Consider the following 26,874-nt stretch of genomic DNA (forward strand, 5'->3'; position numbering starts at 1 on the left):
ATCGCATCACGTACCTACTACGCTATACACACACATGCAAACAGATTTTACGAGTATCCACTACCATCCACTACACACAGGTTTCATTCATATACCGAAACTAGACATCTCTTTCTATCTCATTCATGCTAATCGAACGTAAATGTGTGTGAATGCAATGGCGTTCCTCACCTACGAAATGGCGTTTGTTGAACCGATTCGCCGCGCGTCGGTCGAAGTCTCGCTCGCTCCCTCGCGCAGTGGCAAAGAACGCGTTCGTTCGAGGCGTTCGACTTTCGAGCGGCGACGTACGCTAGCGTGTATGTCTTCATTATTGATGCAAAAGTTCCACGATGGTAGATCATAACCAGAAATTGTTACAGGAGTTGCAAAAGAAAAGTGGAAATAATGTTTGTGCCGATTGTGGAAGTCCGGGTATGTGTTTATTAGTGATTTTAAACAATTTTAGTGATAGTGTTTTCCTTGTGCGTGGTATTTTCATGGGGTGGTGAATAGGCGGGGGGCGTAAATGCGTCCATGCTTTGGAGTTCAGTGACCTCGACGTAAAATGCATTCAATGAAAACAAATCATCGACTGGCGCATTAAACGATGATTCAAAACATGCAGTTAAGTCGGTAACAACGAATACAACGATACATCAATAATGTTTGTGTGATTAAATCTATCACACTCTTACGAAATGTATCAATGCTAATTGAAAATTAATTTCATGTGACCACTCACAAGCGTATTCGTTTTATTTTGCGAATTCTTGACACTCGTTAATTGATTCATAAACAAGGAATTGTTGGAAATACTATTTTTAGATCGTACTGTTACTTATGTGGATATATTATTTACTAATGTCCGTATGTATAGGTACAACGAGCATACATTTACGTAGAATCTCTACAACTCTACTTGAACTCTATAAAATTATTATTATGTTTGTTTTAAGGGACGGTTATTTGTATGTGGTTTAACGTTAAAATACGTCTCTACAAACAGGAACATAACTTGTATGAGTCACCTAAGTACCTACTACATAACCAGTAGCTACCTACGTAACATTTTGTGATCCTTGACATGCACTGCTATCCTTTCTCTGTGCTACTTTTCCTGGATTCCTCGAAACATAGAAGGATATGAGTACAACAGTAATATTGTAGGTAAATAACGTTGTTGTGTTATCTATAATCTAACCTAAGAAATTAGGATGTGAACGTCCGTGGTCGTGTGAGTGTGACCTAATTTTACATTTCAATGTCTGTCTATACTGCGCGGCGTTAGGCCAAAACCATGATACTCAAGCTAATAAATACGCTCTGTAATCGTATAGGGTTTTGTCAGCGCTTTTGTGGAATGTTACACTTGTTATAAATAAAATTGTAAAATAATGATAGTGATTATAACAACAACAAATCTGACTCATTTAACACTATGACTCATATTGGTATTATTACAAAAATAGATTATTATTTGCCTTTAATCTAACTAAATTCGTGTTTGTTATGTTTTTGTCATATGTTTTTAGGTGTTTTATTTATACTGGTCCCCGAAGCGCAATTTATTTATGGTAGAGTTTTAATTATTGAAATATTTGCATAAAAAACCAACTAGAACTCTATGTCAGAAAGTGTTTGATGTGTTCGTGTTTGCACCTAAATATTATGAAGGCGTGGTATAGTTTATTTGTCTGTACCCCGGTTCTAGCCACGTGTATTTTAGCGCGAAGTAACAGCAGACAGATCGATAGGGGGATATTCTGCGTTTGTCCTTGCAACTTGTAAGAATTTAACCCATAAGTTAATATTTACAATGTTTAACAAATAACAACATATTATTGTGACAGGAAAATTGATTTGTATTATATAAATCATTTTCCTCTACAATACGAGTATAGTACTGTTCTATTGTCATTATGTATTAGGATTTTTGCGCAAATGAGTATCTATGGGAAAACTGTATTTATTTATTCAATATGAATTTACCGGGAAAAGGCCAAATCATAATATTATTTTGAAAGGCTTTACCGGCTCATCTGTCGATATTATTAGGATATTACATCACTTCAATTATAATACATGTTACACCCTTTTTAGGTAGAATAGTTAATTACCTGAAACACCTATCTACTAAGTAAAGCACTAAGCGCTATTAAAAATAGATCACTTCTATTTTAAGCACGAAAATAATTTGCATTTATGAAGATAATTAATTAATTAAAATATATTAAGTAGGTATCTACATTAATCTAAGCATAATGAATGAATGTTTTTTTTAATGTGCCAATTAGACTTTGATAATAACGCGTTCGCGGGTTCAAAACACTTGTTACTCTGTCAAAATATTTATTTATATATCTCATTTGACGAGAATAACTACATAATAGATAATAATAATGTACTTAGCAAGTAAGTAGGTATGCGCTAACTTTAATGTGATTATAAACTTTGTTAAACTTAAGTAATTTAGCGATAACCTTGATTGATTAATGTTTGTTCGGACGTGCTTGTAAATAGCTCGTGCATCTGTCGCTAACTACAACACATTGACATCACAGTTAAATCCATGGTTTGTAGAGAAACCTAATCGAGTCTGAAAACTGTCCTCCTATACAGATAGTTACGACAGAAAACTAGGTTAAGCCAATCCTATGTTAGCCAAATATTATTTGATCTAGGCATGTCTGTATTAAATATGATTTGAAAGTATTGAAACAAAGGTGATTCGTATCTAACAGGTATCCCTAGTCTTGTGACATAGCGTTATGTTATTTACGAGTGGCGCAGAGGCCAAACGTCGATGTGTGCGTGCTCTGTGACGTCGTGTCGGTGTGTTGTGTATGCTTATAAACACGGATATGATGCGAAACGAAAACGTGGAAACGCCTATTTCCACAAAAAAAGCTTTCCAACAAGCAACAATTGAAATTAAGTTTTATAGCCCCCACATTGTCCAACTTCGCGGGAACCAAGTTCTATTTTAAGTTCGACCATCGCGAAGTACATTTTTAGTAGTGGGGACTTCACAGAGAGAGGTATACGACACGTAATCAATTCATTCATAGGTAATATACGCACACTTCTCAAGTTTTCGCAAAACTAAATGGCCAATGGTAGCCATTGAAAAGTTTATCATTTCAATTTTCTCGAATTTTCGCGTTCTGACGTTGATATACGGCCATGTTGTCCACAACATCTACGTCATTCCATGGTGTGACGATTTGCAGAATTCTTATCGTATCAGCACTTACGTAGGTCTGATAACGACACAAATATGTTCTAGATATAGGTCGTAAATTTCCCCTACGTGTTACAAATATTTTTAGCTCTACCTTTATTATCGTGGCTCTATATTGTATTAGCCTATTTATTTTACACCTCCCTTTTATGTTAAACGTACGTATAATATAAACCTGTCATTGGAATGTATAAAGCGACATAAGAACTAAAGAAATAAAACATAGTCTTGATTAAATACTCGGAAACACTTTCTAAATTCCATTAGTACTGAGGCAGACTTTTTAAATAAGTATCGAAGTCTGGATTTTTCGGTCACAAATATTTTTAGTAACAGGACTTTCAACATGTGTGTGACGTGTTATTTTACATCGAGGTTTTTATACTGAAGCTAGTTTTATTACATGCAAGTATAGTGCAATTTCATTTGAGATGTAGTATATATGCTTCGGTTTTCAGGAGTAGTCGACAAATACTTAATATAGATTTTATGATAGTACAATTCTTTAAGAATCAAGGCACGTCGTAATAATTTGAATCAACCTGATAACTTGCCTTTGATGATATTGAACTTATTTAACGCACGGACATGTTTCTGTTTTATATGAAGTATCAACTGTTTAATTAATTGTTTAAAGTAATTAAGCTTTATTGAACTAGTCGAAGATGAAGTAACGTTTCATAGTAAATATTTGCTGATTTTTCTACAAGGTTATGTTTGAACTGAGCACAATTGGCCAGTACAAATTGCAACGTGAATGGTAGAGCAGTTGAATGATAAGAATGGACCAGCCTTTATTATACTGAGTGCCTTAGCGGCTGCGGCCTTAGCTAGGCGATCATAGCCAATTGCAGCGATAAACGGTTAGATGACTGCTTTGTGCTAGGTACATGAGCTGAGACGCTGAGTGCCTAGGTCTCTTAGATGATACGTAAAATATCGATCTGCAAACCAAGTCGTATCGGTTTTTAGGAAGCTTTAATTTTCATTAAGGGGCTAGTTACTAACTTCACGAAGAAAGTACTTAATCCAAACAAAAACTCGAATTTACGAAGCAACTAAGTAATCCAAAATTCTCGGGTATAAAAAAATATCAATACTTAAAAAAACGGGAAGCTGACATTTTGTCAGCGCAACTTCTTTTAAGTTTAGTTTATAATTTCTTTCAGATCCCGATTGGGCATCATACAATTTGGGCATATTCATCTGTATGCGGTGTGCAAGCATTCACCGCGGCATGGGAGCACACATAAGTAAAGTGAAACACCTGAAGCTTGATCGTTGGGAGGACTCGCAGGTGCAAAGAATGAAAGAGGTCGGCAACAACGCAGCGAAGAACAAATATGAAGAAAGAGTCCCACCGTGTTACAGAAGACCTAACAAAAATGATCCACAGTAAGTGCTAAGAATCTTCAAATTATGTTGATGAAAGTCATCAAATATTTACATGTAATTGACGATTTCTCCCTTCATCCAAATGTGGCCCCTATGTTCACTACGAACGAGAGCCCCTTGTTTCAATTACAGTTAGCACTTTGTCGGCCAGCCTTGTATTCAGGAATAAAATCTTAAACTGCCCGTCTCTAATAGCATTTAGTCAAAGATAGATCACGTTTTGTCAGTCGTTAGTACTGTTTGAATGGTTGGCTTCCAAAATATTTGTGTGACCCACAGATAGGTAGATAGCAGTTACAAGTCCGGGTGTACTACACAAAAACAGGCAACACGATAGGCAGACATGACCTACTCTCATAAGTTTTTTGGACATAGTAATGTTGTTATTAAAACTGATAAGAAGCAATAAGTAATATCCTCTATAAACTTAATACTCGTAGATATAGAAACTTGTATTAAGTTAATTCGTCTTGTTTTTCGATTTTCTTTTGACGTGCACTACCCACCAGATTATTTCCGTTGCAGATGTAACTAATTTTAAATTTGTTACTTTAGGTTTTGTGCCTGACATGGAATAGTTTTTATTATTCAAAGCATTGGCTCACTTCCAGTTATACAATGAGGCCAGGATCGTTTAAAGCATTTTGTAGACCCTTCAGGCAATTACAATTCACTATTCATAGACATCCGCTTAAATTCGAATCTAGGCGAATAGGTACGCAGAACACATCTGTTTTGAGAACCTATAAAAAGTAAATTAAGTTTTTCTATGTTAGGTTCTTACAAAAGTAGAGTACGTTCCATATTGCATTTTAAAATATGTAAATAGTGAACACCATTGACGACATATTTTGGTTTAATTAACTGGTTACATGCCAAGCGCATTACTCATAAAAATAATGACTATTATAACATTAGGAATTTCGAGTCCAATTAAAAGTTCGACGATCTAGTACACTAAATGAGTTATAGCATCATCGTTACTATTTAAACATTCCATAGTTTTCCCAGAAATCCGTATCACAACATCACTAATTAATTACGTTATGTAGCTCAGATATTTACGTTACAATTGGATGTTTATTGACACATTTTGTTTACAATTCATTACTATTTATAGTTAATTAATTAGTTTTCAAATCGACTACACACTTAGTTAGATATTATATTGGGTTTTACGTATATACATTTATAATAACAAAACTTGACCCACATAGTTTTATCTCAGCTAAAACTCTACATAAAATTTACATTTCATAAATTGGCCGATTTTGGCATCTCCAAATAGAGAAAATGTCCATAAACATAAAATTATTAGTATGCTGTTGCTATTCAACCATTGTTTACGACAATGTTTCATATCTATATTTTTTATCTTAACAACTGATTTGACGACACTGTCTACAATAAATAGTAATTTGTCGTGTTTATTACATTACAGAGTCCTCATCGAACAATGGATCCGTGCGAAGTATGAACGTGAAGAGTTTTGTCATCCGGAGCGACAGAGTTATCTATCAGGCACCATGGTAGGGTACCTCATGAAGCGAGGGAAAGAGGACAGTCGGTTTCAGCCGAGGAAGTTCGTCTTAAGTGAGAATGAGGACACGCTTAAGTGAGTCAAAATGTATCGTTAACTGAACATAATGACACAATTACATTTGGTCGTTGTCCGCATTCGAACACCAATTCGCCTAAACACTTAACCCTGCCCGTGCTGGGCCACTCGCTCGCGTTCACTCGCTACGAATAAGGACGCGTCTCACGCATTCACTTACATTTATGTACATTATCGGTAGAATGCGGTCAATACGACCAAGTGCAATCACGATGTTTCCACGAAAGCTTTATGTGAATGATAACCAGCTGCATAGCATTATGTGACTAATTTAACGCTCGTGGTTATATTCAAATACCCTGATATATCTCGTGCTCAACACATTTTTGTTTAAATAATTATGTATGCTTGTTTACTTATTTGTAAGTAATACTTTTCATTCATCAGCTTAGAAGTGGGCTTTATATCATGACCTTTAATCATAGTACTACATCTCGATTTAATCACTTCTCTATCTTCACGAATCATGCGACGGTCAATAGATTTAATCTAATCATCACTTTTCATATACCACCACAAACAGTGTTTACCGGAAAATATTTACAATAAAATTTATCAAAACAGGAAAATGAAGGGTCATGCAATCGTTAGGTACAACGTGTTCGTTATGTAATACATATTAAATGTGTAGAGTAGAATTGAAGTAAAACTAGTAATACTATCAAAAGCTACACTCGCTTATATTTTTCAAGTAAAGGCTTTCCCAGAATTATTATATTTAGCCGCGATAATTTCATGCAATTTAGTTAATTATTCTAAAATAGGTATTGACGTCTCCAGTGACTAAGTTCATAATTGCACAATGTAATAATAAGTACTTTGTATTTGTTGTGCAGACGGTATTTGTCAGTGAGTTAAGTTCGTTACATATCAAACAAAACAATAAAACTGTCACTACGTGATGAAACCGTTGAAGAAAATGTCTCAACTCTGTGACGGCACGTATGTTTATCTCGAGATATGTTCAAGATAAAAAAGATTTCGTAGGAAAAATGTTGGTAAATCTGTGACGTACTTAACACGAAAAGCTCCACACCTCTTATTGCTATCCTACGTCAAGCCTTGATCAAATATTGACCGACTACGTAGGTAATTATGAACTCATCAAGTAGTCTGCGACTGTCACCTACTCTCCTATATTTTCACACCCCTGACATAATGTTATCGGCAAACATTATTGTGATTTGGTTATGATTTTTCCATACCTTCGTGATGGTGTTAAGTTGTCCATAAGTTGTGTCAATCTAATAGACAGTTACTATGTCATGCTCTTAGAATACGGCTATGAGCATTGACATTGTGATGAGAAACATCCTTCACCTTGTATTATTAGGTAATTTTATGTCGTCGCCACGTTGTTAGCGCTCGTCTACTAAAAAACATTGTACATAACACTAATATTAAATTATTGGTATGGTGTTAACGTATATCTCAACTTAGTACGAGTACTTGACAGTTCTAAAAGAATAAACTTCTGAAGTGAGTAAGTACTCAGTTTTTCGTATTTATTCTAAAACGCAAAAACCGAATCTCGCTAGATGCGAACGAATAAACATTAGTAATGAAATGTATTTATAATCTTGAAATAGGAAAAACAGTAACATGACACAATATGTACAATTTACCTTGTAATTCTATTTATTGTTATGCTGACATAATCAAATACCTCCTATACAATCGAGAGTAGGTTATTCCCCAAGGCTTGTTTACACTCTCAAAATGTGCACACGAAGGTAAAATTTGCCTAATCAACTCATATTTATACATTTTGCACATTTTATTTTAAACAATGTGATGATTACAAAACTCGGTAACAAAAATACTAAGCCTGCTGTAGGTGACGTAATGCGTTGAGTTTGAAAACGTACCCTTTATGAATATAATATTGAAGCTAGTCATTTCGTAGTAGTTTAGCTTAAACATATCCGGACTGGTTCTTAGGTATCATCCCGCGACCGACGGCTGTGGCCGTACTACTGGTTGTCTCGATCGGTTAATCGATCGCCTCCGCGTCAAAAACTTTGGTCCCCTGAGGTAAGAACGAAAGCGGTATTCGACCGGAATTCCGGTATTAAAAAGTTTACGATAGTTCCGAATGTAGGTTTTAAACAAACGTCACTATCTCTGTCACCCATTAGTTCATTATCATACAGAATGGACAATATTAATCAATACCATCTCCGCAGACTAATCAATGCCATTCGCGTCGCATATAGTTCATGTTCTGATTTCCTTCGGTTTGCATGAAAAGTACAAACATCAATTGTGTGTTATGTTCCTCGGATTTCAGGACATGTATATGTGTGGACAGTATCAACTCGAATTAATTGTTCAATGTGCATTGCCTGTTATTTGTGCCGTTAACTTAATGTGCTTGTTTCGCTAAATATATTTCGGCGGAGAAAATTTGACAATTATGTTTTGCATTCTTAGCGACAAAATCGTAAAATCCTTTGAATACGAAGAAAGTTTTCGACCGTAGCGGTTACAGGGTTAATTGAAGTTAAAGGCGAGAGTACATTCGGCTTACGAAGCACCACATTTATAAGTATTGACCTCCCTAGAGTTACGTGCTCAGTATTTTCATGTACTTTTCGTAAATAATGTAGACAGGCACCTAGCATTATAATATTTCGTGGCTATATTCTCTTATACAACCAGGGCATCATTTCCATAAGCTTGGTGATAATTCATTTTATTCGAATTTTATTGTGTCTGTTAATTACAATAAATCTGAACGTTGACATATTGAAGAATTTGTATTTTGTTACATTAAATTACAGAATTAAGTAGGTCGGTCGGTGCAATCATTAAGACTGGAAGCCGACCTAGGCTTATGATAAACTCTTTGTGTACACATTAATTTGTTATCTTATGACGGCTGAACTGAAGATAGAATTAGCGTATTAGTTGGAAAACACTGGCTGATGAGTTAAGCAATCAGTGTTGATACACGTACCGCGCACGTCATTTGATGATACGGCAAATTAGGCTGATTCGCGAATGTCGTTGTTTTGTAAACAACGATTATTTATCTAGATATAGATAATAGAGGCACCGCGATATTTATTTGACAGATGTTATTAAAATGACACAGTTTACTCTATTTTGGGATTCCTAATTAGTTATTAAAATGAGCTGTACCAATTCTTCTGAAAAAGTCCAAATGAAACTTTTCCTATCTTTTAGCTATTGCGCGACTAAAAACTTTTTATTCAAAACACTCTTTCTTTTTCCGATTCTCTTTATCTTTATTATATTCATATTTTGGTGCAGGGTTTATAAAACGTGGTGGTTTTAAAATAATATGACGTATGCTGAATGCATTCCCGCCTTTGCCTTGAGTGGTTTTAATGAGAATTTTGCAGGTGACTGAGGTCGGTTAATCAGTTAGTGTTGTTTCTCACAATATTGTGGGGTAAACAGGTGACATTTCTCCCCCCAGGTTTTGGTTTTTGAACACTTAACTGTGGCCTTGAAAATATGAGACGAAAATAAATTAATAATCGTGATTTTTACATGAATAACGCCTACTTCATTCAAAAACAGTGCTTTCATTTGGTCGACTTATCTTGAAATTATTTTGTTTTTCCTTCTGAAACCTAAAAAATCAAAGAAAAAAAGTACCTATCTTATATAAATAATAGAGTTGGCTAACCAGGAAATGCTATTTCTAAGCTAGCTAATTACACGATTATTAATATATTACTCGTCAATCCAAAAATAGCACAAATACTCCTTCACAAAGCTACATACCAAAGTTCCTACTATTTGTTTCAACAGATATCATGTGAGAGAGAACAAGGAACCGAAAGGTGTGCTCAAACTGTCCGAGCTGAACGTAGCCTTTGCGCCGGCGAAGATAGGACACATGAACTCCATGCAACTTACCTTCATGAAGGACGGCTCTACGAGACACATCTACGTGTATCACGAGGACCCTGAAGTTATTAGCAATTGGTAAGTATATATTTCTTTAGTTATTATTACTTTTGTTAAATTTTATGACCTGTCAAAAGTTCAAAGTTAAAGGATTATGCTGGGAATTCTTTTAGATTGCTACGAAATGGGTGGTTAAGACCTCCTGATCCAAAGCCATTGAACTAATTTATTCCGCGTTACGAAATAGAGTTAACCGATTAACGTGCAAGAAAGGTGAAAAAATAAGAGATTATTAAATCAAAAAATCGTATAAGATAAGTAGGATTCTCTGTGCTTGAGTCTAAGTTAAACATAAATTAAAAATTATTTCCTTTCATAGATATATGGTATCTTCTTGTTAACAATGTCCCCAAATCTAGTATTTTATCTTAGGTAGATATATTAATGTTTTGTCAGTCATTGTAACTTGTCTAGGATAGTTATGTATGTTATCGTTTTACGTGATCGTCTCGCGTAATAAGATATACATCAGACAACAGATAGGGAGAAAGAAGTAGTTGTTTGTTTTTAGTTTACTGTTCCACGATTAAATCTTAACACTATCAAAACTATGATGATATAGTATTGCTAGAGTAACACAAATTTATTGTTAAGAAAGCTCTATCCCCAATATTTAATTGCACTTTTCGAGGTGTCTAATCGTTTAGTAGTGTGAATACAAAAACAAACACCTAATAAACAGAATATGTAATTATGGAAATTCCTCCCACGAATCTTGAAAGATTACTTTAAAGAATTTCCATAAATTTTTATGATCTTGATTATGTTAATGAAGTACATGTAACTTATTACAAATAGTTTCCATAAATTACCCTTTTTTGCGTGTCTCTCAAACGATGGGAAATGAGGACGTACCTACACCTTTGTATTTAAAACGGAGGACTAAGACATACACGATATTATGAGAAAAATATTAATTATTTATTTAAATAACGTGAGAATCAACATTTTCTCTGACCATTGTCTAAAAATATTGAATTATTTATGTAAAGTATGATAAAGTACAAATATCCAAGTAGGTATTTCACACGACCGAAATGCAAGAAAAAATCTTTGGACATTAAAATTAAGTTATTGCTACATTTTTCACAGCAGCTTCCGTTCATGACCTTAGCCAAGATTTTAATCTTTGAGCATAATTATGGCACTGAACTCAAAAAAATACTTATAATAAAGCGATATTTTTTCTAACATGAGAGTTATGAGGAAGATTATGAAGTCAATTTTATGCCTTGAGGAGTCTGCTCTCAGAATTTTAACATTCACAATTAAATAAAAATAAAATTTCAATTCCATGCTCGACACTCGATTTGTTTCATTAACAGAATTTTTTCATCGATCCGACTCCTTAAATCAAACACCTAACCAAGAATTCTTCTTCAACAGGTACACAGCGATCCGTTGCGCCCAACTGCACTTGTTTCAAGTAGCGTTTCCATCAACACCTCAATCAGACCTGGTCCACCGCCTGCCCAAAGACTTCGCCCGCGAAGGTTGGCTGTGGAAGACCGGCCCGAGGCCTTCAGACGCGCATCGACGCAGGTGGTTCACACTGGACAATAGGAAACTTATGTACCACGATGAACCTCTTGATGCTTATCCTAAAGGAGAGATATTTGTTGGTGAGTACTCATTAAATTGTAGAGATAGTTAAGTATAGATTGTGGTAACGCTCTGTGTCAGTGGATAGACTGATTTTCTTTGAATTCGGCGTAGGTCGGCGATGATTTCATAGCAAAACACCAAAAATGTATTTATTCGAAAGGTCAAAATATTTAAGGGAAATAGCAGTAAGGTATAGAAACCAAGGAAAATAAACGTGCCTAATTATGACCTCAGTCGATAGCGGCCCCTCAACGAAATTGACATGGCCTGCCAGCGTACCGCAACAATTGTCATAGCTGTCACAGTCGTCGTAGGCGTGACTAGACGCCGCGAGTTTGTCATTATTGACTCACCACTGACCCGTGACAACCTGTAGTAGGGGTCAAAATACCAGGAAAAATCCGTTCGAGATAAAAACATGACTACAATAAACGGTTTTACACTTTTAGTTTTACATAAGTACTTGCACCGTTACAGGAAAATTCTTATCTATTCACTAAATACCTACGTCACGATTCGTAGTTTATTTTTGGTCCAAAGTCTTCGCCGAGTCGTCGAACCGTAACGTAATAGGATAAAATTGAATGACGAATGATACTAATTGATGACGATTTATCACAGGACTTCATAACTATGTCAGATATTTCATGGCATATTTTATGGCGATTACCTCAATTTGTAGACATAAGGTGTTATGTGACTTTATTATAGGATTGTTTAATTTGCACGTTTTTGTATGTCATTGTTGCTTACATAGTAACCGTGTTATAAATTTCATTATATTTCACAATCATAGTAACAGTTTCCATAATTATGAAATAGTATTTATAAATACTGATTTTACAATAGATACAAGAATAATTTTGATGTTCCTGTTTTATAACTTACGAAGTCTCGCCAACATTTAGTCCAAACAAAAAGGAAAACACTTAATTTCCATTGGAATATCTTTCTTGTTCACAATAATTACTACATTAAATAATATTACGAAGCAAGTGCCATAAATTAAACACAATAGCAATAGGCTCGCCCCTATTAAACATGACTGAAATTTTAAATGGGGAAAGAAACGTGGGTGTATTATACACATTCTGCTAACACCTTCGGGTATAACAGGCGAGATGTTATATATACGCGTACATGTACCATAAATACAGCTTTATTTCGCGTTACTCAACCACATAAAATTTCTCATCAGGCCACGAATCCAACGGGTACTGCATCAAGGTGTCGAACACGGGCAACGGCTGCAAAGAGGCGCGCTTCCCCTTCCAACTAGTGACGCCGGACAGAACGTACTGCTTCGCCGCCACGACACATGAAGACCGGGATGGGTGGCTCGCAGTTATACAACAGACCATCAAACGACCGCTCACACCACAAGACTCTACCAGTAAGTAGCTTTAGATACTTTTGAATAAATAGAAACTTCATTTTTGCTGTAGGCCAATTTATATTGCAGTTTTCCTAACACTATCGTCAAACCGAGTAGATGACGAAAAATTTGTACTGTAGTCAGTAGTTAATAGTACCGAGTGCAGTGTCAAACTATGCCTGAAATTCTTAACTTATGATACTCAGTCATTGCAATTATAACATTTTTAACTCTAAGTCTTAAAACCACGGTAAAGTAGTACTTGAGTAGCAGAGAATGGTGGATTAAACCGAGTCGTGGCTCTAAAGAATAACAATGACATCTTTATAAAAAGTTAGTTAAGTATTGAAACCACCTTTATGGTAATAAAGTACAGTATGTACAAAACCATTATTTCAATACAAATACAAAAATGTTATTTAACAATGATAATAGTAATAAAAAATTAATATAACATCTACCTGAAACGCTTCTGCGATCATTAAATCTGTTTTGAAATAAAACTGCATTATAAAAGCGATAGGTAAACATTAATTCTAGAAAACATCGAAGCGCAAGCGCCGTTATGATAAAAACAACAAAATCTATAGAGCGTAACATCAAAACATGTTATTCAAAGTTCAGTGTCATTGTTATGCAGTGAGCAATTGCGGTAATCCTTCAAGTTAATGATAAGGTCGGCCAAATACACAATGACTGTTTTTATGATGAAACCATGTAGCGGACTAGTCAGTGCAAATATTGCATTTTTTTCTTTTGTGGTCAAAACTAGTCATAACAAAATTAGTCATTAGAAGAAATGACTTTGACCTGACTTAACCTTTTAAATGGTGATATCAAACACAGTAGGAAACACACTCGTTCTCCAGCAGAAGATGGATTAATCTGAGTAGCTATCTGAAGATTGAATAAAAACATAGTTTAGATGTCTGAAATTCTAAATGCCAGATGTCCAGATATCCAAAGAATGCAAATACACGGGCCAACCCAAACTTTCTTGCCTCACTGATGCATACACAATCGTCAGCGCAACTGGTTACGTGGACCTATTCCATTGATGATACTCTGGAACATACCAATTCTAATATGATTTTTGTTATTTTAGATATAGTACGTAAATTGAAATAATACTAACAAGAAACAGAGTCAATTGGAAATCAAAATTTGGTCCATTTTAGTTATTTTTAAGGTAAGAACTCACTAAGAATGCTTGACGATAAAAGTCGCCAACTACTATGCTTTGAAAAACTGGGTTCCTAAAACAGTTATTCAGTATCAGCTATTCTTTTGGATAAATTAATTCCAGCTGCTTTACTATGAAAAAAAAATGCTATAAGTATATGTGTAAAATTTATTCATGCCAATCGTTTATAGATTTACTTATCAATGATCCTGCCTGATTCACTGGAGTCTTTAACAGTTTTTCTAAAACTCTATTCTCAAGTTAACAACTAAACAAGATTACGGCAATACAAAATAGTAGAAACAAAATTAAAAAGTGTACAACATCAAAGAATATCAGTCGGTAATTATTCATTAAATTAAGTATAGAGACATTACCCAATTAATTTCTACAAGGTTACTGATTAGAAATACTCGTATGTTAGCTTAAAACGTGAATTAACTACAGGCCTTAAGATATGCATTAACCCCAATTACGTGCAAGACAATTTGCTTAACATAAGCCTATCAACCGTTCTAGTTTACTATAGAATATATTTTGCATTACAGTCGAAGCAACTCTTGTTCGCAAGCGGACGGCGTCGAACTCCATCAGTATATTCTCGGGGAGGTAGTCGGTGCGGCCGCGAGCTTTACGTACACCTCGCACGCGTACGTGAGCTCACTACGACTCGAGTCTACGAGCCAGCCCGCAGGCCGCAACTACACACATCGTCGTCGACGTAAACGACGCGGATACGACTGCTATTATTAAAAATAATTAAATTATTACCTAAATCTTCTAGAATTATTTCAAAGTCCAATATTGACTTCTGTAAATAATATTAATAATTTCGATTAAATGATTTCATATCGTTTTATCCATTATTTAATTACGTAATGCATTGTTTTATTTTCTAAAACTTTTTTGTAATCTAAAATGTATACTTTACCATCAATTTTTAATTTATTGTATTTAATGCAATGAAGGATTTGAATCGACGATTTGAGTCATGTTAAATTATTAATTTATGTTTATTTTTAAGATTGTGTTATTTCAGTTGACGTGCTTTTCATGATGGCGGTACGCACAAAATATCAATGTAATAACCAATAATATAATTGTAACGTGTAGGTAGCTTGTAAAATGACTAAATACATATATCAATACATTTGTAATTCATTATGGTGTAACGTTATAAATCACAACAAAGCTCTCTTAATCATGGTAAAAGACATTCTACAGGGACTTTCTATATGGTGTATAAGTATAAAAAAAAAGTATTGTAGTGGAATACTGCAATGAACGTATTAATATTTTGTATCAAATTATTATGAGAAGTAATTCAGAACTTATAACGAAATTCTAAAGTAACTTTGTAGAGACGAAGAAGTCTAAAATGTCTCTACATTTGTATGAAAATTAGTTCTGAATTAATATTGTTTGTTGCGGTATTCTCGTCACATAGACTTTATGGGAACGTGTATGTGAAAAACCATTGAAACGTATGGATAATAAGTATGAATTTAATACAGTCTAGATAAGTTATTGAGGAACCGTGACGTCATCAACCAATAACCAATAGAAAAATGAAAAATGTAGCTTAAATTTACTTTGAAATTGAGCTTTGTGAAACTAAGAACTAGTACTAACTTTGTAACAAATCGAAACTAAGAACTCCAAACACACAGAAACATTTTTTAAGCCGTAGCTTTCCCACTGCAAGGCAAGGGTCTCCTCTCAAACACGGGAGGGTAAGGCCTTGAATTCTTCACACCGGCAAAGTGCTGTTTAGAGACTTAAACAAAAATGCACTGCAAAAATGTGCTTACATTTCTCCGATTTTAGTTTTAAGTTACTGGATTATGACGTCACGATCCCTTAAAACATGTCTACGGCTCTGTTAACTTACTCTTCTTGTACATTTCAATGGTTAGTTCTGCATATGTCTCGCATCGTGTATTGCATTTATGTATAAGTTTGTAACGTAAGTAGTAAGTACTCATTCGCTGTAAGAGCGATGTATGAAACTTCGAGCGTAATATTGTATTGATAATGAATATTATTGATTCCGATGATGGATTATGAACTGTATTTTAAATACCTGGTTTATATAATTCTGGTGTATTTATATTTTATTTTGGCAACATTTTCAGAGACCCCAAGATAATAACAAGTATGCCTATACGATATTTATTGAATTTTAAACCCTGAAAGTTATACTTAAATCTTCTTTTTCTTTTATTAACACCATTTGCTTTTATTGTTAAAGAATGGTTATCATTATTCTAAAAATGTGACATGATTAAGGATTATTTTGACATTTTATTATACCAATTAATTAGGTATGATATTTTATTTTTGACATGTTTCAGTTTTACACCCAAATGTTTTAATTGTGTTCAATTTTAATTGTATTTTATACGTTTAATTGTTAACCATATTATGTTATGTTTATACATAAACTTTGATAAAATACTATTACTATACAGTCCATAAATCCATCCTAAATAATGTCGCAAGCGCAACATTCAATACATTGTAAGAGTTCATTCACATTCGACCGCATTACGTGATGTCATTTATCCTGTCATGAATGAACTCAATGAACGAAAATGCAACAGAAAGTCATACAACTAGATCGTAATACGCAATATATATAATAATGTATGCAATTAGCAATGCAATAACATAACAAACATAGTATTTAGGATTATAACGAATACTCTGTTCTTATATCTATTTTTCTATTGTAGTCTCATGAACAGACAGGCTTTGAGCGAAGTTGTGAATGTGTTAGTGCGTTTGTATGTATTTGTGTTATATTCTACAATTGTAAGCAATGCTCTTAAAAATATTTTGCATTAATCATTAGTTGAATAACGAAATGTTATAATAACATTTTAATATGAAACTCGTTTATTTTGTACCTCTATATAGGTATAAACATATCTTCTAAAAATATATGTATGTATTATAATTAAGCCGCTTAGAAAAATGAAGCAAAAACAGGTAAATTTATACAAAGTATGATGGGAATTTTACACATAAAATATTATTTCTAGAGAATAATGTACATGTGAATCGGAGGGAATGAGAATGATGGATTGATTGAGTTATAGTATTATTATTCGTCAAAATTATTACACCATACATGAGTATGTCGTCGAACATTAAACAAGACACAAGTGTCATGATAACGGACCGTTAGAAGGGCAGGAACAAAATATTTTTTTGAATGTAAGACCCCTGGCTTGTCTTGTGGCCTACATTTTAACTGAGGGTCTCCCCAAGTCGGCAGGTGGACGATGACGTCACTAGCCTTGACAAAGTGCCGAGTACATCACTCGAGAGTGTAGTCTTGACGTTGTCGAAACAGGACAATACGTAAATTAATAGTTACATACTCATAACTACTAAGGGACCCTTTCCAAAGTCTAGCTACCTGCTTGATTAGTATAACATTGAAAATTTAAGTAATAAAAAAATGATATTTTTAAACAAAATTTAGATATAAATTAGGTTTGAGGGTTGGATCGCTTCGTATGAGGCATAAGAAGAATGGAACTTGAAAAGTTTTTAGTTTAAATTAGCGTGAATTCAAAGCTAGGAGGCTACCAAAAATATGGTAGAGATAATATTTTATTGTAATGTATACTATTTCTGACTATCATTACAGGCAAAATGCTTTAGTATAGTGTTTGAGGATTGAATATGATTCATCTTCATGCGTGTCGGCGTGACAGCGTGTGGCGTGAGAGTGCCGTGAGAGTGCAGTGCGAGTGGATATAGGACTACGGTTAGGTTTAGCGTTACTTATCAGATCACTATCATGTAATCGTGTTTCTACCATTTATTGACACGTAAGCTAATGTCCAAAACATTAATTTAAAGCAAATAACTTAGACTACGTTCAATATTGTAATTTATGCTATCGTATAACAATTTCTTATCATGATAGCCGTAGTTTTAGTAATAATAGTAATAATTTTTAGAGAAAATGGAAAGCGTTAATAACAATTAGAAAATAATAAGCCACAAAAAGCAATTTAGATGTTTCCTAGACAATGTACAATTTTATTTTAATATGTTTTAGCTTTGTAAGCTAATGGATGTGTTACTGCCGCTTACCCATGTATGTAAGTTAAATGGTTTTTATACATTTTATAAGATCATTTGATATCAATTAACATCTTCGCTTTAGTTATAAGTGTAATTATTTCAACAAATTTTACCAAAACATGCCTCGCTTAAGTTTTACATTTATTTTGTTGTAAATAAGTGAATCGATAATTTGTAGTGTGCTCTGGCATAATACATACTTACCTATGAATACTTACAAAATAAACTTTTCACCTGCTAACTAAGAGGTTTCATTTCTCTCACCTATGTTCATTAGATTTAACTGAAGTCTTGAATAAGGCAGGATGCCACAAGATAATATACGTAGAGTAAGTTCCTTGCTTCATACCTATTGAAAGTGCGCTGCTATCCAAGACCAGACGGTACCACGTACTTTTGGTAAAGGATATTTTCATTTACTACGGTAAGTAACTATAAAGTAAAAGTAAGCTTTCTTAACTCAATACCTACATAAAGAAATCATTCACATTTTCCAACTTTTGTTGAACTGATTTGTCTTTTGTACCTACAGTCTACTTAATTTTGAGAGATCTACGATTTACGTAGTCGAAGTTTTCAAAATTGTTTTTTTATTATTATCCAATCTATACTTTCACTTTTTAAACATACTCTAACAAACTCGAAACTATTCAGGTAGGTATGTGTATTTCCGCATGGAAATACTTTTTCTATCTATTTCTGTGTTTGTTTTGTCAGGTTCGGCGAGCTGTCTCTCTCGACGTCTACTTAGTTAAATATCATGTTACCACTTTACTTCGTTCCTATGACTAATGTGCCGGCTCACTACAAATGTCACTGATGCATGCTTTATTTTCTAATTATAATATTGAGAAAGGTCATAGGTACAAATGTTTCATCAGTATTCAGTTTTAACGTTTGGATAAATAGTATGAAAGTAGCGCAACTGTATGAGGTGTGGATGCTTCGCAGAGAAAGAGTTAGAAAAACTCTTTGCGCCTATCGTTTGCTGTCAAGAAATGCTCAACTTCTACCCGAAGTATCAAAGTTGCGGTAATAGACGTTTAGTAGAATTTTTAAAGATCCTTTTCCTGGCCTCTGGTTGTTCGCATCGATCTGGTGATGTTGGAACCACTTAGCCATTGAAAGCAAGTTCAGAGTCAATTTCAATTAATATTGTCTTTTAAAAAGTATAAGAACGTTGAGTGAATACGAGTAGTACCTAGCAGGTAGCCAGTTCTTAAAACGACTTTCCCGAAAACCACGAGTTTGAAGTTCAATTCGTAAACATTTCTTGAAACAACAATATTCCAGTAGCTCTGGAACTGGAAATCTAAAAATCAAAGACAATTCACAGTTGGATATTCCAAACAGTTAGCAGTAAGTTGATACGCTTGTGACACCAAATCCCCTTAAATTTCGCTTTGAAGTTCGCAAGCAAACTTTAATTTACAACCATTAATTAAGTTTATGACGTCTAAGAATTCGATATAAATAATTTTATGTCACAATGATGAGTTAATGATGACACTTCGTGATGTAGAAACTTCGTGATAAATTACAATCATTGTGAATTCAAGGTTTATACTGACGATTAACATCTGCGAATTATGGAAATGGGTTTAGTATAATCCAGCCGTTTCCTAGAACCAACAATAAGTCTGTCGTTAAAATAGGCCGGGCTACTTACTCAAAGGAATTCAGCAATGGAACTGCACAAATAAATTACAAAACCACTTTATTTTAAATCTTTGAAAGCCCAATCAGAATAATCTTAAGCAATTTAAAAACCGTATCTAATTATTTACATAAGTCAAATTTTCGTCTCTAAATAAAACATTTGAAAAATTATCCATTATTGATTAAATTATCGGATGTGTAACCGTTTCTCATGTTGACCATATTGTGGTAGTTCTCCTTGTAACCGTAGTTGCAGTATTGCATCGGTGCGCAAGATTCGTTCGTTGTCATGTCTTCGTAGCATCGTTCTTCATAATCGTTTTCGGGATATTCTTGACTGTAGCCTTCACTGCAGTTGATATCCTGGGCATTGTCTCTTGATGATTGGATGTTGTTTCGACAGCCTGATGGATCGTTAGACGTCGGATTTATGTTCCATCTTTGGGAGATCGCACAACTCAATGTGCCGCCATGTTGAAATGCAAATGGCCACGCCTGAAATCAAATTGAGGTTTAATATCTTCAGTTATTACAAAAAGTATAAAACCGAGAGAGGACTTCCACACCATACCTAGGTACCTTCACATAAATTGGTGTAGGTAATAGTAGGTATAAATCTATGAATTGGGTGCATCTAGTTTAAACGTGTTACAACAATTGCACACCTTGAAATTATCAGAATGAAAATAACAGAGGTTCGTGAAAATGCAAAACGCCGCACCTTCTTAAAAAAGGGTTATATAATGTGACGCATAAAAGACCCCCCAATTAGAAAAATATTATGTCAAACAAGCATATCCTTTATTGGGACATTACAACTTGACCGCACTTTTTATGTTCCGACAAATAAAGCCGAGCGTGGCGCACACATGTCTCTACAGACAGACAGAAATGTTTAAAAATGTAACACGAACTAATTTCGTTTTTTTCTTTTTGGGAAAAGAACATTAAAAGCTTAACTTCTTCTTACTTGATAAACGAAAATTACTTACTTAATTGTTCTTGCTTGATTAATAGTACTGGAAAGTTTGAATGGTTAAGTTATGTAATACATGTATCATATACTTGAAACCTACATGTTCATAAAGTAGTAAATAAGACAAAGGAACATGCAGGAAAACAATAAAACGGGAGCATCTCTTTAACGTCCGGAGATAAACTTTATTTATACTCGGAACAGCTGCAAACTTTTGGTCAGTACGCGCCCAGCGTAAAACTCTCCTGTTTATTGTTGTAACCTTTTTGTTTCTATGTTTCTTCGTTCCACTTGTACCAATCTACATCTTTGTTTGTATTCCGACGGAAGGGTCGGAAAGTGACTCTCATTTTTTTAATGAAAATTTTAAAAATGTTTATGTGAAAAGAACACACACGTAGCAAACTTTGCAACAGCTTACTTTTTGGCCAGAATGTCATAAAAGTTTTAAAATTAAAGTAAACTAGACAACGCTGTAGGTGGCGGGAAGACATCTTTTACAGATATATCGTAGTATCTAATTGCCTAAGTATTTATCTATTGGTTGAAAAGTACCGAGTACTTTTTGTACTGAAGGAAATACATACAAAAATGAAGAGTAGGTAGATCTGAACTCTACATATTCCATTCCTATAAACACAGAAGAAACAGCTAACTTTAACCACAGTTGTTTCAAAAACTGATCCGTTTGCCATCCCTTAATCCGACCATCTATCAAGCATGCGACCTTCGTGGAACGTGTTCATAATCCATCGACGACAGCGCCCTGCGCGGTGGCGTTTGGCAAATGTTGGGCTTGTCAACTAAATCATTGCGGTACGATTTGGGCGCGAGTCGCGACACAGCCAATACTCAGAGACTCGTGCTACGCCCCAAACGAATTATGGGGATGACAGTCGTGACAGGGGATTTATCGTGAACAATTATGTGATTCACGCCACTGTGAAATATGGAGTGGTGCTGAGTTTTTATGGTTCTACTTGTCGCCACAGTGTTTGGGAGTGTTTGATAGTTTTGTGGTTCCATTGTTTTTGTGCAATGTTTATAACTTGTAACTTAAGTATATCTATCCTATGGAAAACCAAAGACTGGTAGAGATAGAGGTTAGTTAGCTCGTTCTTACAGCAACTTATTTAAAAAATACTTAATTTATTAACCGCAATATTCTCACCATGATTATCATCATTATTGAATGCCGAACGCTGTCACCGACACTGTCTACGAAACTCTCATCCAGTACCGCGATTATATCTTATATATTATATCCTCTATCGACTATCGACAACCAGCCATCGAGAAACTTGGTTTTAAAATCTGATGAGCTGGCGCACCGTTAGTACCGCCTGTAGAGAATTTCACTACTAGTCTAGTTACTTTACACACTCCACTTTAGCAAAAACCTAAGCCATGTTCATAAAGACCCGATACATCAAAGAAAATTATTTTGTTTTGTAAAATATAGACTAACCAGGCTGAGTGGATGTGGCGGCGTGTGCGCAGACCGCGGCTCGTGCAGCAGCGCGCGCAGATGGGCGATGTACGACGCCGCCAGCCGCAGCGTGTCCAGTTTGGACAGCTTCGTGTCCGCCGGCACCCACGGCAGTGTAGTCTTCAGTCTAGTTACATCATCACATTTGTTCAAATTATTATAAACGTAAACATATTCGTTTTAAAGGATAAATGGGCAAATAAGTACCTACTGCTTGTAAAACTGATAATGGTTAGTCTGACTAAGAATAAAACATTGAGTGAGATGTCAGATAATATTCTGATTAAAATTCTGTAGAATTGCTTTTTTGAGGACTTAGGATTGATTCATTAGATACGGCTCGGAGGATATGACTAAATACAACATCTATTGACAAAATTCTAGTCTCTACCGTCATCTAAAATCTGTTACCGAAAGTACAGTTTCAGACCAAACGATAATAGGTATAGGTATAATAGTCACTTATGTTAATTATACCTGCAGAACGCTTTCGACAGGACTCTCATTCTAGCGCGCTCTCTTGCGTTTGCGGCATTTCTGTGCTGTGGTTCATGGGAACTACGGCCTGTAAAAAAATATTAGTTAGAGGTCTCAATCTAGTGACATTGCTTCAGTAACCATCAATTAAAATAGCAATGAGCACACAAATTATTTGGCTGAAATTTTTGCGAGCCACGATGACGCGGCTCCATTAGAAGATAATGATCTCGATTCCCAAAATGATCAAACAACTGCGTAATCCGAAATTCGCTATTTCGTATTTAACTGAGCTAAGCTAAGTATCTTCCGTGAATTGTGATTGTGTATGTGTAGTCCTCTAAAGTACAGCAGACATAAAAACCGCATAACACGACTTCTTGCCTCGGGCCCGTTTATTAGTTTTCCCCAAGAAAAACCTTTTGAGTAGGTATCGTATACAGTAAAAAGGAATTAAATTCCAAACTATTATGTGACGCATCAGAACTATACATATTCAAAGACATCCTAATCATCATCATCATCGCAAAAAACGAAAAACAATTAATTAATTAAATACAACAACAATTTTCTACAAATTTCATTTCCGCTAACACCACCATGATTGGAGTCTTCTCCAATCATGGTGGTGTTAGCGGAAATGTTAGCTCTGGTTACGACATAAAATATTATTCAGACTTAATCAATTTACAAAGTTGCTAATGTTATAAAGATACAAGTACATATACAAGAGAACATTATCACTAGGTATTAGAAAAAAGTAAGCTCTATTTCGGTGTGCTTTTTTTCATAAAAATTTGAAAAAGTAAAATGAAAGAGCCGCCGTCATCGAAAGCATGAAAATTCTACTGAAAACTTGATAACGCTAATTTATTAGTAAAAAAAATCACCTGAATTAGATTGCGTATCATCGAAAAAGAAATCATCATCTTCAGCATCATCCACCCGCTTTTCAGTCGGAGGGGAACGATTCACTCGTTTTCTAGGCATTTTGTAAACACACCAATCACTAAACTACACCACACTTTTTATTTTGAAATTTTATCTTAAGGGTTGGTTTCTTGTACTCTTGTCTACCGAAGCGTGACGTTAATCATTTGAGATGCGCGCGCGCAAGGCGGGCGGCATGCCTCGCTGGGCGGCGCCTCCACACGCCCCTCCCGAACAAACTGCAGGATTACTGTTCGACTAATGAACGATGGTTTACGAAAGCAAAATACATAGCTCTCGGGGTTTCATACGTTTTTGTATACGTTCAAACAACCCATGGTTGTGAAACTCTAGCTTTATTAAGAGGATTAATTTTAAGTATTTATTTTTATCAAGTTAATGGGTCAAGACTTAAGACGGGCGTAGGATGTTATAAGATCATCATTAGGAAAATACTTTGTTTAGTTTTAACTTTAAATAGATAGATAGGATTCCTTTTATATTTCAATCGGGTATTTGCATGAAATACCTACAGAGCTACAGGATTAGGTGCCACGGGTAAAGCAACGAACATAGTGACGTTGTAGAGTTCAGTTATTCGCAAAAGTAATATTTTCGAGGATCAACACGTGATATCAAATTATAAAAATACTGTTTTTAGGTACCTAAGTTTTTCATTTCCTACCAACTCCATTCTAAATCTGCAACATCGTCAGAAAAGTCAAAGGAATCGAAGCTCGGAAAGTGTGAAGCAATTAGCGCCGTCATAAGAGAGCGTCACAAAAACTTGACAGACGCCGCCCTCGCCGGGTCACACTTCCGCGACACATAATACTTTCTTACCAACTTACACAACACACGTGCTTTACACCCTTAGCATTCACCCTTGCATCATAATCTTACTTCAGTCCTAACCTATTCCTAAGCGTTTTGACTTTCGCTTGTATCGAGTTTCTTTTTCGGCTGTTTGCAAATTTAACTGCCTCGGTGGCGCGGCTGGTAGTCAATGCGACTGCCGTTCAGATGTCTCGAGTTCGATTTCTACTCAGTAAAGTGTTATTCAGAAATATTTTAATTTAGATCAATAATACACTAATTTAGATTTGAATATTTCTCAGAAGTGACCCGGAGTTTGGCAACAATGTTTATGTTATTATTTATGGCATTAATTAATAGGCATAAAAATACACCTTCTCAGTAACTAAAGACTGTGCAAAATATGTATGAGATAACAGCAAATCGAACTGTTTCTTTACAGCATTACCTAAAAGATTTCAAAGTTATATGCTGTTAATACGATTACAAAAGCTGTTTCAACTGCGGAAGGACTCTTACACAAATAAGAAAAAAAAATGGTCAAATAAAAATCGAAGTTCAGACACTTTGTCATTTGATGATTTGTGTCGTTATTCTAACTGTGGTGAAGAGTATTAATTTTCTTTAAAGCTCGTCAGTCAGCCCTAATTGTGGAGGTGATCGGTACTGCCGAGGTGTTTTTGTTGGTGCCGAGAAGAATTGCTGCAAATAGGATGCACTTAGGGTTGCTGCGACGCTGAAAATTTATATAATAAGTTCAAAGTATATTTAAAATATAGGGCAAATTTTCCTTTTGCGAAAACTGGTCTGCGGAATATATTTTTTACAACTTTGTCTGTTTAAAGTGAATCGGAAAGCAGTTAATTTTCTCCAAAAATTATGTAGGTCCCATAAAATAGAAGGCGAGACTATTGCCAAATCAAATTCCCTGGATTTTTTTTACGCGTACTTTTGAAAGTTTTACTCGAAATTCAATAGCACTTTCTACGACTCGATCGAATCGAACCTGTAAACCTCTGGTCTATAGTCGTCGTAAGATGAACTGCTCGGACCACAGCTGAGCTGAATACTAAATTAATAGTATGTTTTTACAAATTAAATAATATTAAAGTTGTATGTGCAGTAGCAACCCTACATTGTCCAGGTGGCGGATATCAAAGCATTGAATTTAACCGCTCCGACGAAAAGTGATTCGTTTTAAGCGCCATACAATGTGACTTACGACTCTGCCTACTGTTTACTCAATAAATATTATTCTTTGTTCCACTTACACGTATACAATTAATAGCACGATATCTCTAAATACAAAAATGTTAAGAATTTACGGACATGATAAATGACGCAACGGTTTCATAACTTTTTCTATTTGTTTGGTATATTTTAAGGTACCTAGCTTGAGGAAAACTACCTTATAAATATTTTTTACAGTAATAAAGTTAATTGCTGGTCATATTGCAACCCTTCTTGTGTCCTTAAAGGAAGTCAATGCGCGCTCAGTGAGTACATATTTGCGTAGGTACGTAAGCAATAAAATAAAACACAATCTTCTATTCTAAAATCTTTTAATAATTTGAAAATTGCAGGGATCTTCTGTTATTGCGGGAAAAGTACCTACTTAAATAAGGTACTGACTCAGTAAATATTAACAAGTGTCTATCTTAATCAATTCGAGGAAGATGCGTCATTTTGCACTTAAATTTTGTGTATAGACTTCCAAAACATATAGGTACACAAACAGGTAGGTTTATTTAATTTCCCTGTAAACAATTAGGAACTGTCAATATCTTAATAAGTAAGATTCCACGTAAGGTACCCTGTTAAGAAAGGTGTACGAATGTAAGGAGCCCTATTGGTGGATAAGATTAATAATATTATTGGAAGCGGTATTAGTGTCAGGTAAGTATAGAGCATTGCCTCGGATTAATAAAAGCATGATTAATAAAGGCCTGTCACACAAACGACGATTCATATTGAATATTAGTGTACACGTATTTTGGTTTAATAATAATGGGAGGACTTTGTCCAGCAGTGGACGATTCCCGGCTGAGATGATGATGATGATGAATAATGGGAGTGACTAAAGTT

At 34.9% G+C, this 26,874-nt stretch overlaps 2 protein-coding genes across 3 annotated transcripts; one reads left to right on the forward strand and one right to left on the reverse strand.

Annotated features, from left to right (window-relative positions):
• Positions 1-219: 219 nt before the first annotated feature.
• On the forward strand, positions 220-18,677 carry LOC142978312 (arf-GAP with dual PH domain-containing protein 1-like). Of its 2 annotated transcripts, XM_076122689.1 has the most exons (8): positions 220-414; positions 4,393-4,618; positions 6,060-6,233; positions 8,178-8,270; positions 10,020-10,196; positions 11,565-11,800; positions 12,982-13,176; positions 14,890-18,677. In XM_076122689.1, the coding sequence occupies exons 1-8, from the start codon at positions 333-335 to the stop codon at positions 14,952-14,954; spliced, it is 1,248 nt and encodes a 415-aa protein (XP_075978804.1). In that variant the 5' UTR covers positions 220-332; the 3' UTR covers positions 14,955-18,677. The 2 variants fall into 2 exon arrangements, with proteins under 2 accessions (XP_075978804.1, XP_075978805.1); XM_076122690.1 differs by lacking the exon at positions 8,178-8,270 and having other exon boundaries at positions 223-414.
• Positions 18,678-20,130: 1,453 nt separating this feature from the next.
• On the reverse strand, positions 20,131-24,234 carry HLH54F (basic helix-loop-helix domain-containing transcription factor HLH54F). The gene is made up of 4 exons (XM_076122638.1): positions 23,934-24,234; positions 23,044-23,131; positions 22,546-22,693; positions 20,131-20,596 (listed from the first exon to the last, which is right to left on the reverse strand). The coding sequence occupies exons 1-4, from the start codon at positions 24,031-24,033 to the stop codon at positions 20,270-20,272; spliced, it is 663 nt and encodes a 220-aa protein (XP_075978753.1). The 5' UTR covers positions 24,034-24,234; the 3' UTR covers positions 20,131-20,269.
• Positions 24,235-26,874: the final 2,640 nt, after the last annotated feature.

This window comes from Anticarsia gemmatalis, chromosome 14 (assembly GCF_050436995.1).
Source record: "Anticarsia gemmatalis isolate Benzon Research Colony breed Stoneville strain chromosome 14, ilAntGemm2 primary, whole genome shotgun sequence".
Taxonomy (NCBI): Eukaryota; Metazoa; Arthropoda; class Insecta; order Lepidoptera; family Erebidae; genus Anticarsia; species Anticarsia gemmatalis.

Coding starts and splice junctions, on each gene's coding strand:
- LOC142978312 (XM_076122689.1), top strand. CDS start 333: ATGGTAGATCATAACCAGAAATTGTTACAGGAGTTGCAAAAGAAAAGT. Junction 8,271..10,019: donor AAAAACTTTGGTCCCCTGAG/GTAAGAACGAAA, acceptor TTGTTTCAACAG/ATATCATGTGAGAGAGAACA. Junction 11,801..12,981: donor TAAAGGAGAGATATTTGTTG/GTGAGTACTCAT, acceptor ATTTCTCATCAG/GCCACGAATCCAACGGGTAC.
- HLH54F (XM_076122638.1), bottom strand. CDS start 24,033: ATGCCTAGAAAACGAGTGAATCGTTCCCCTCCGACTGAAAAGCGGGTG. Junction 23,132..23,933: donor TGATACGCAATCTAATTCAG/GTGATTTTTTTT, acceptor ATTTTTTTACAG/GCCGTAGTTCCCATGAACCA. Junction 20,597..22,545: donor CGCCACATCCACTCAGCCTG/GTTAGTCTATAT, acceptor ATTTGATTTCAG/GCGTGGCCATTTGCATTTCA.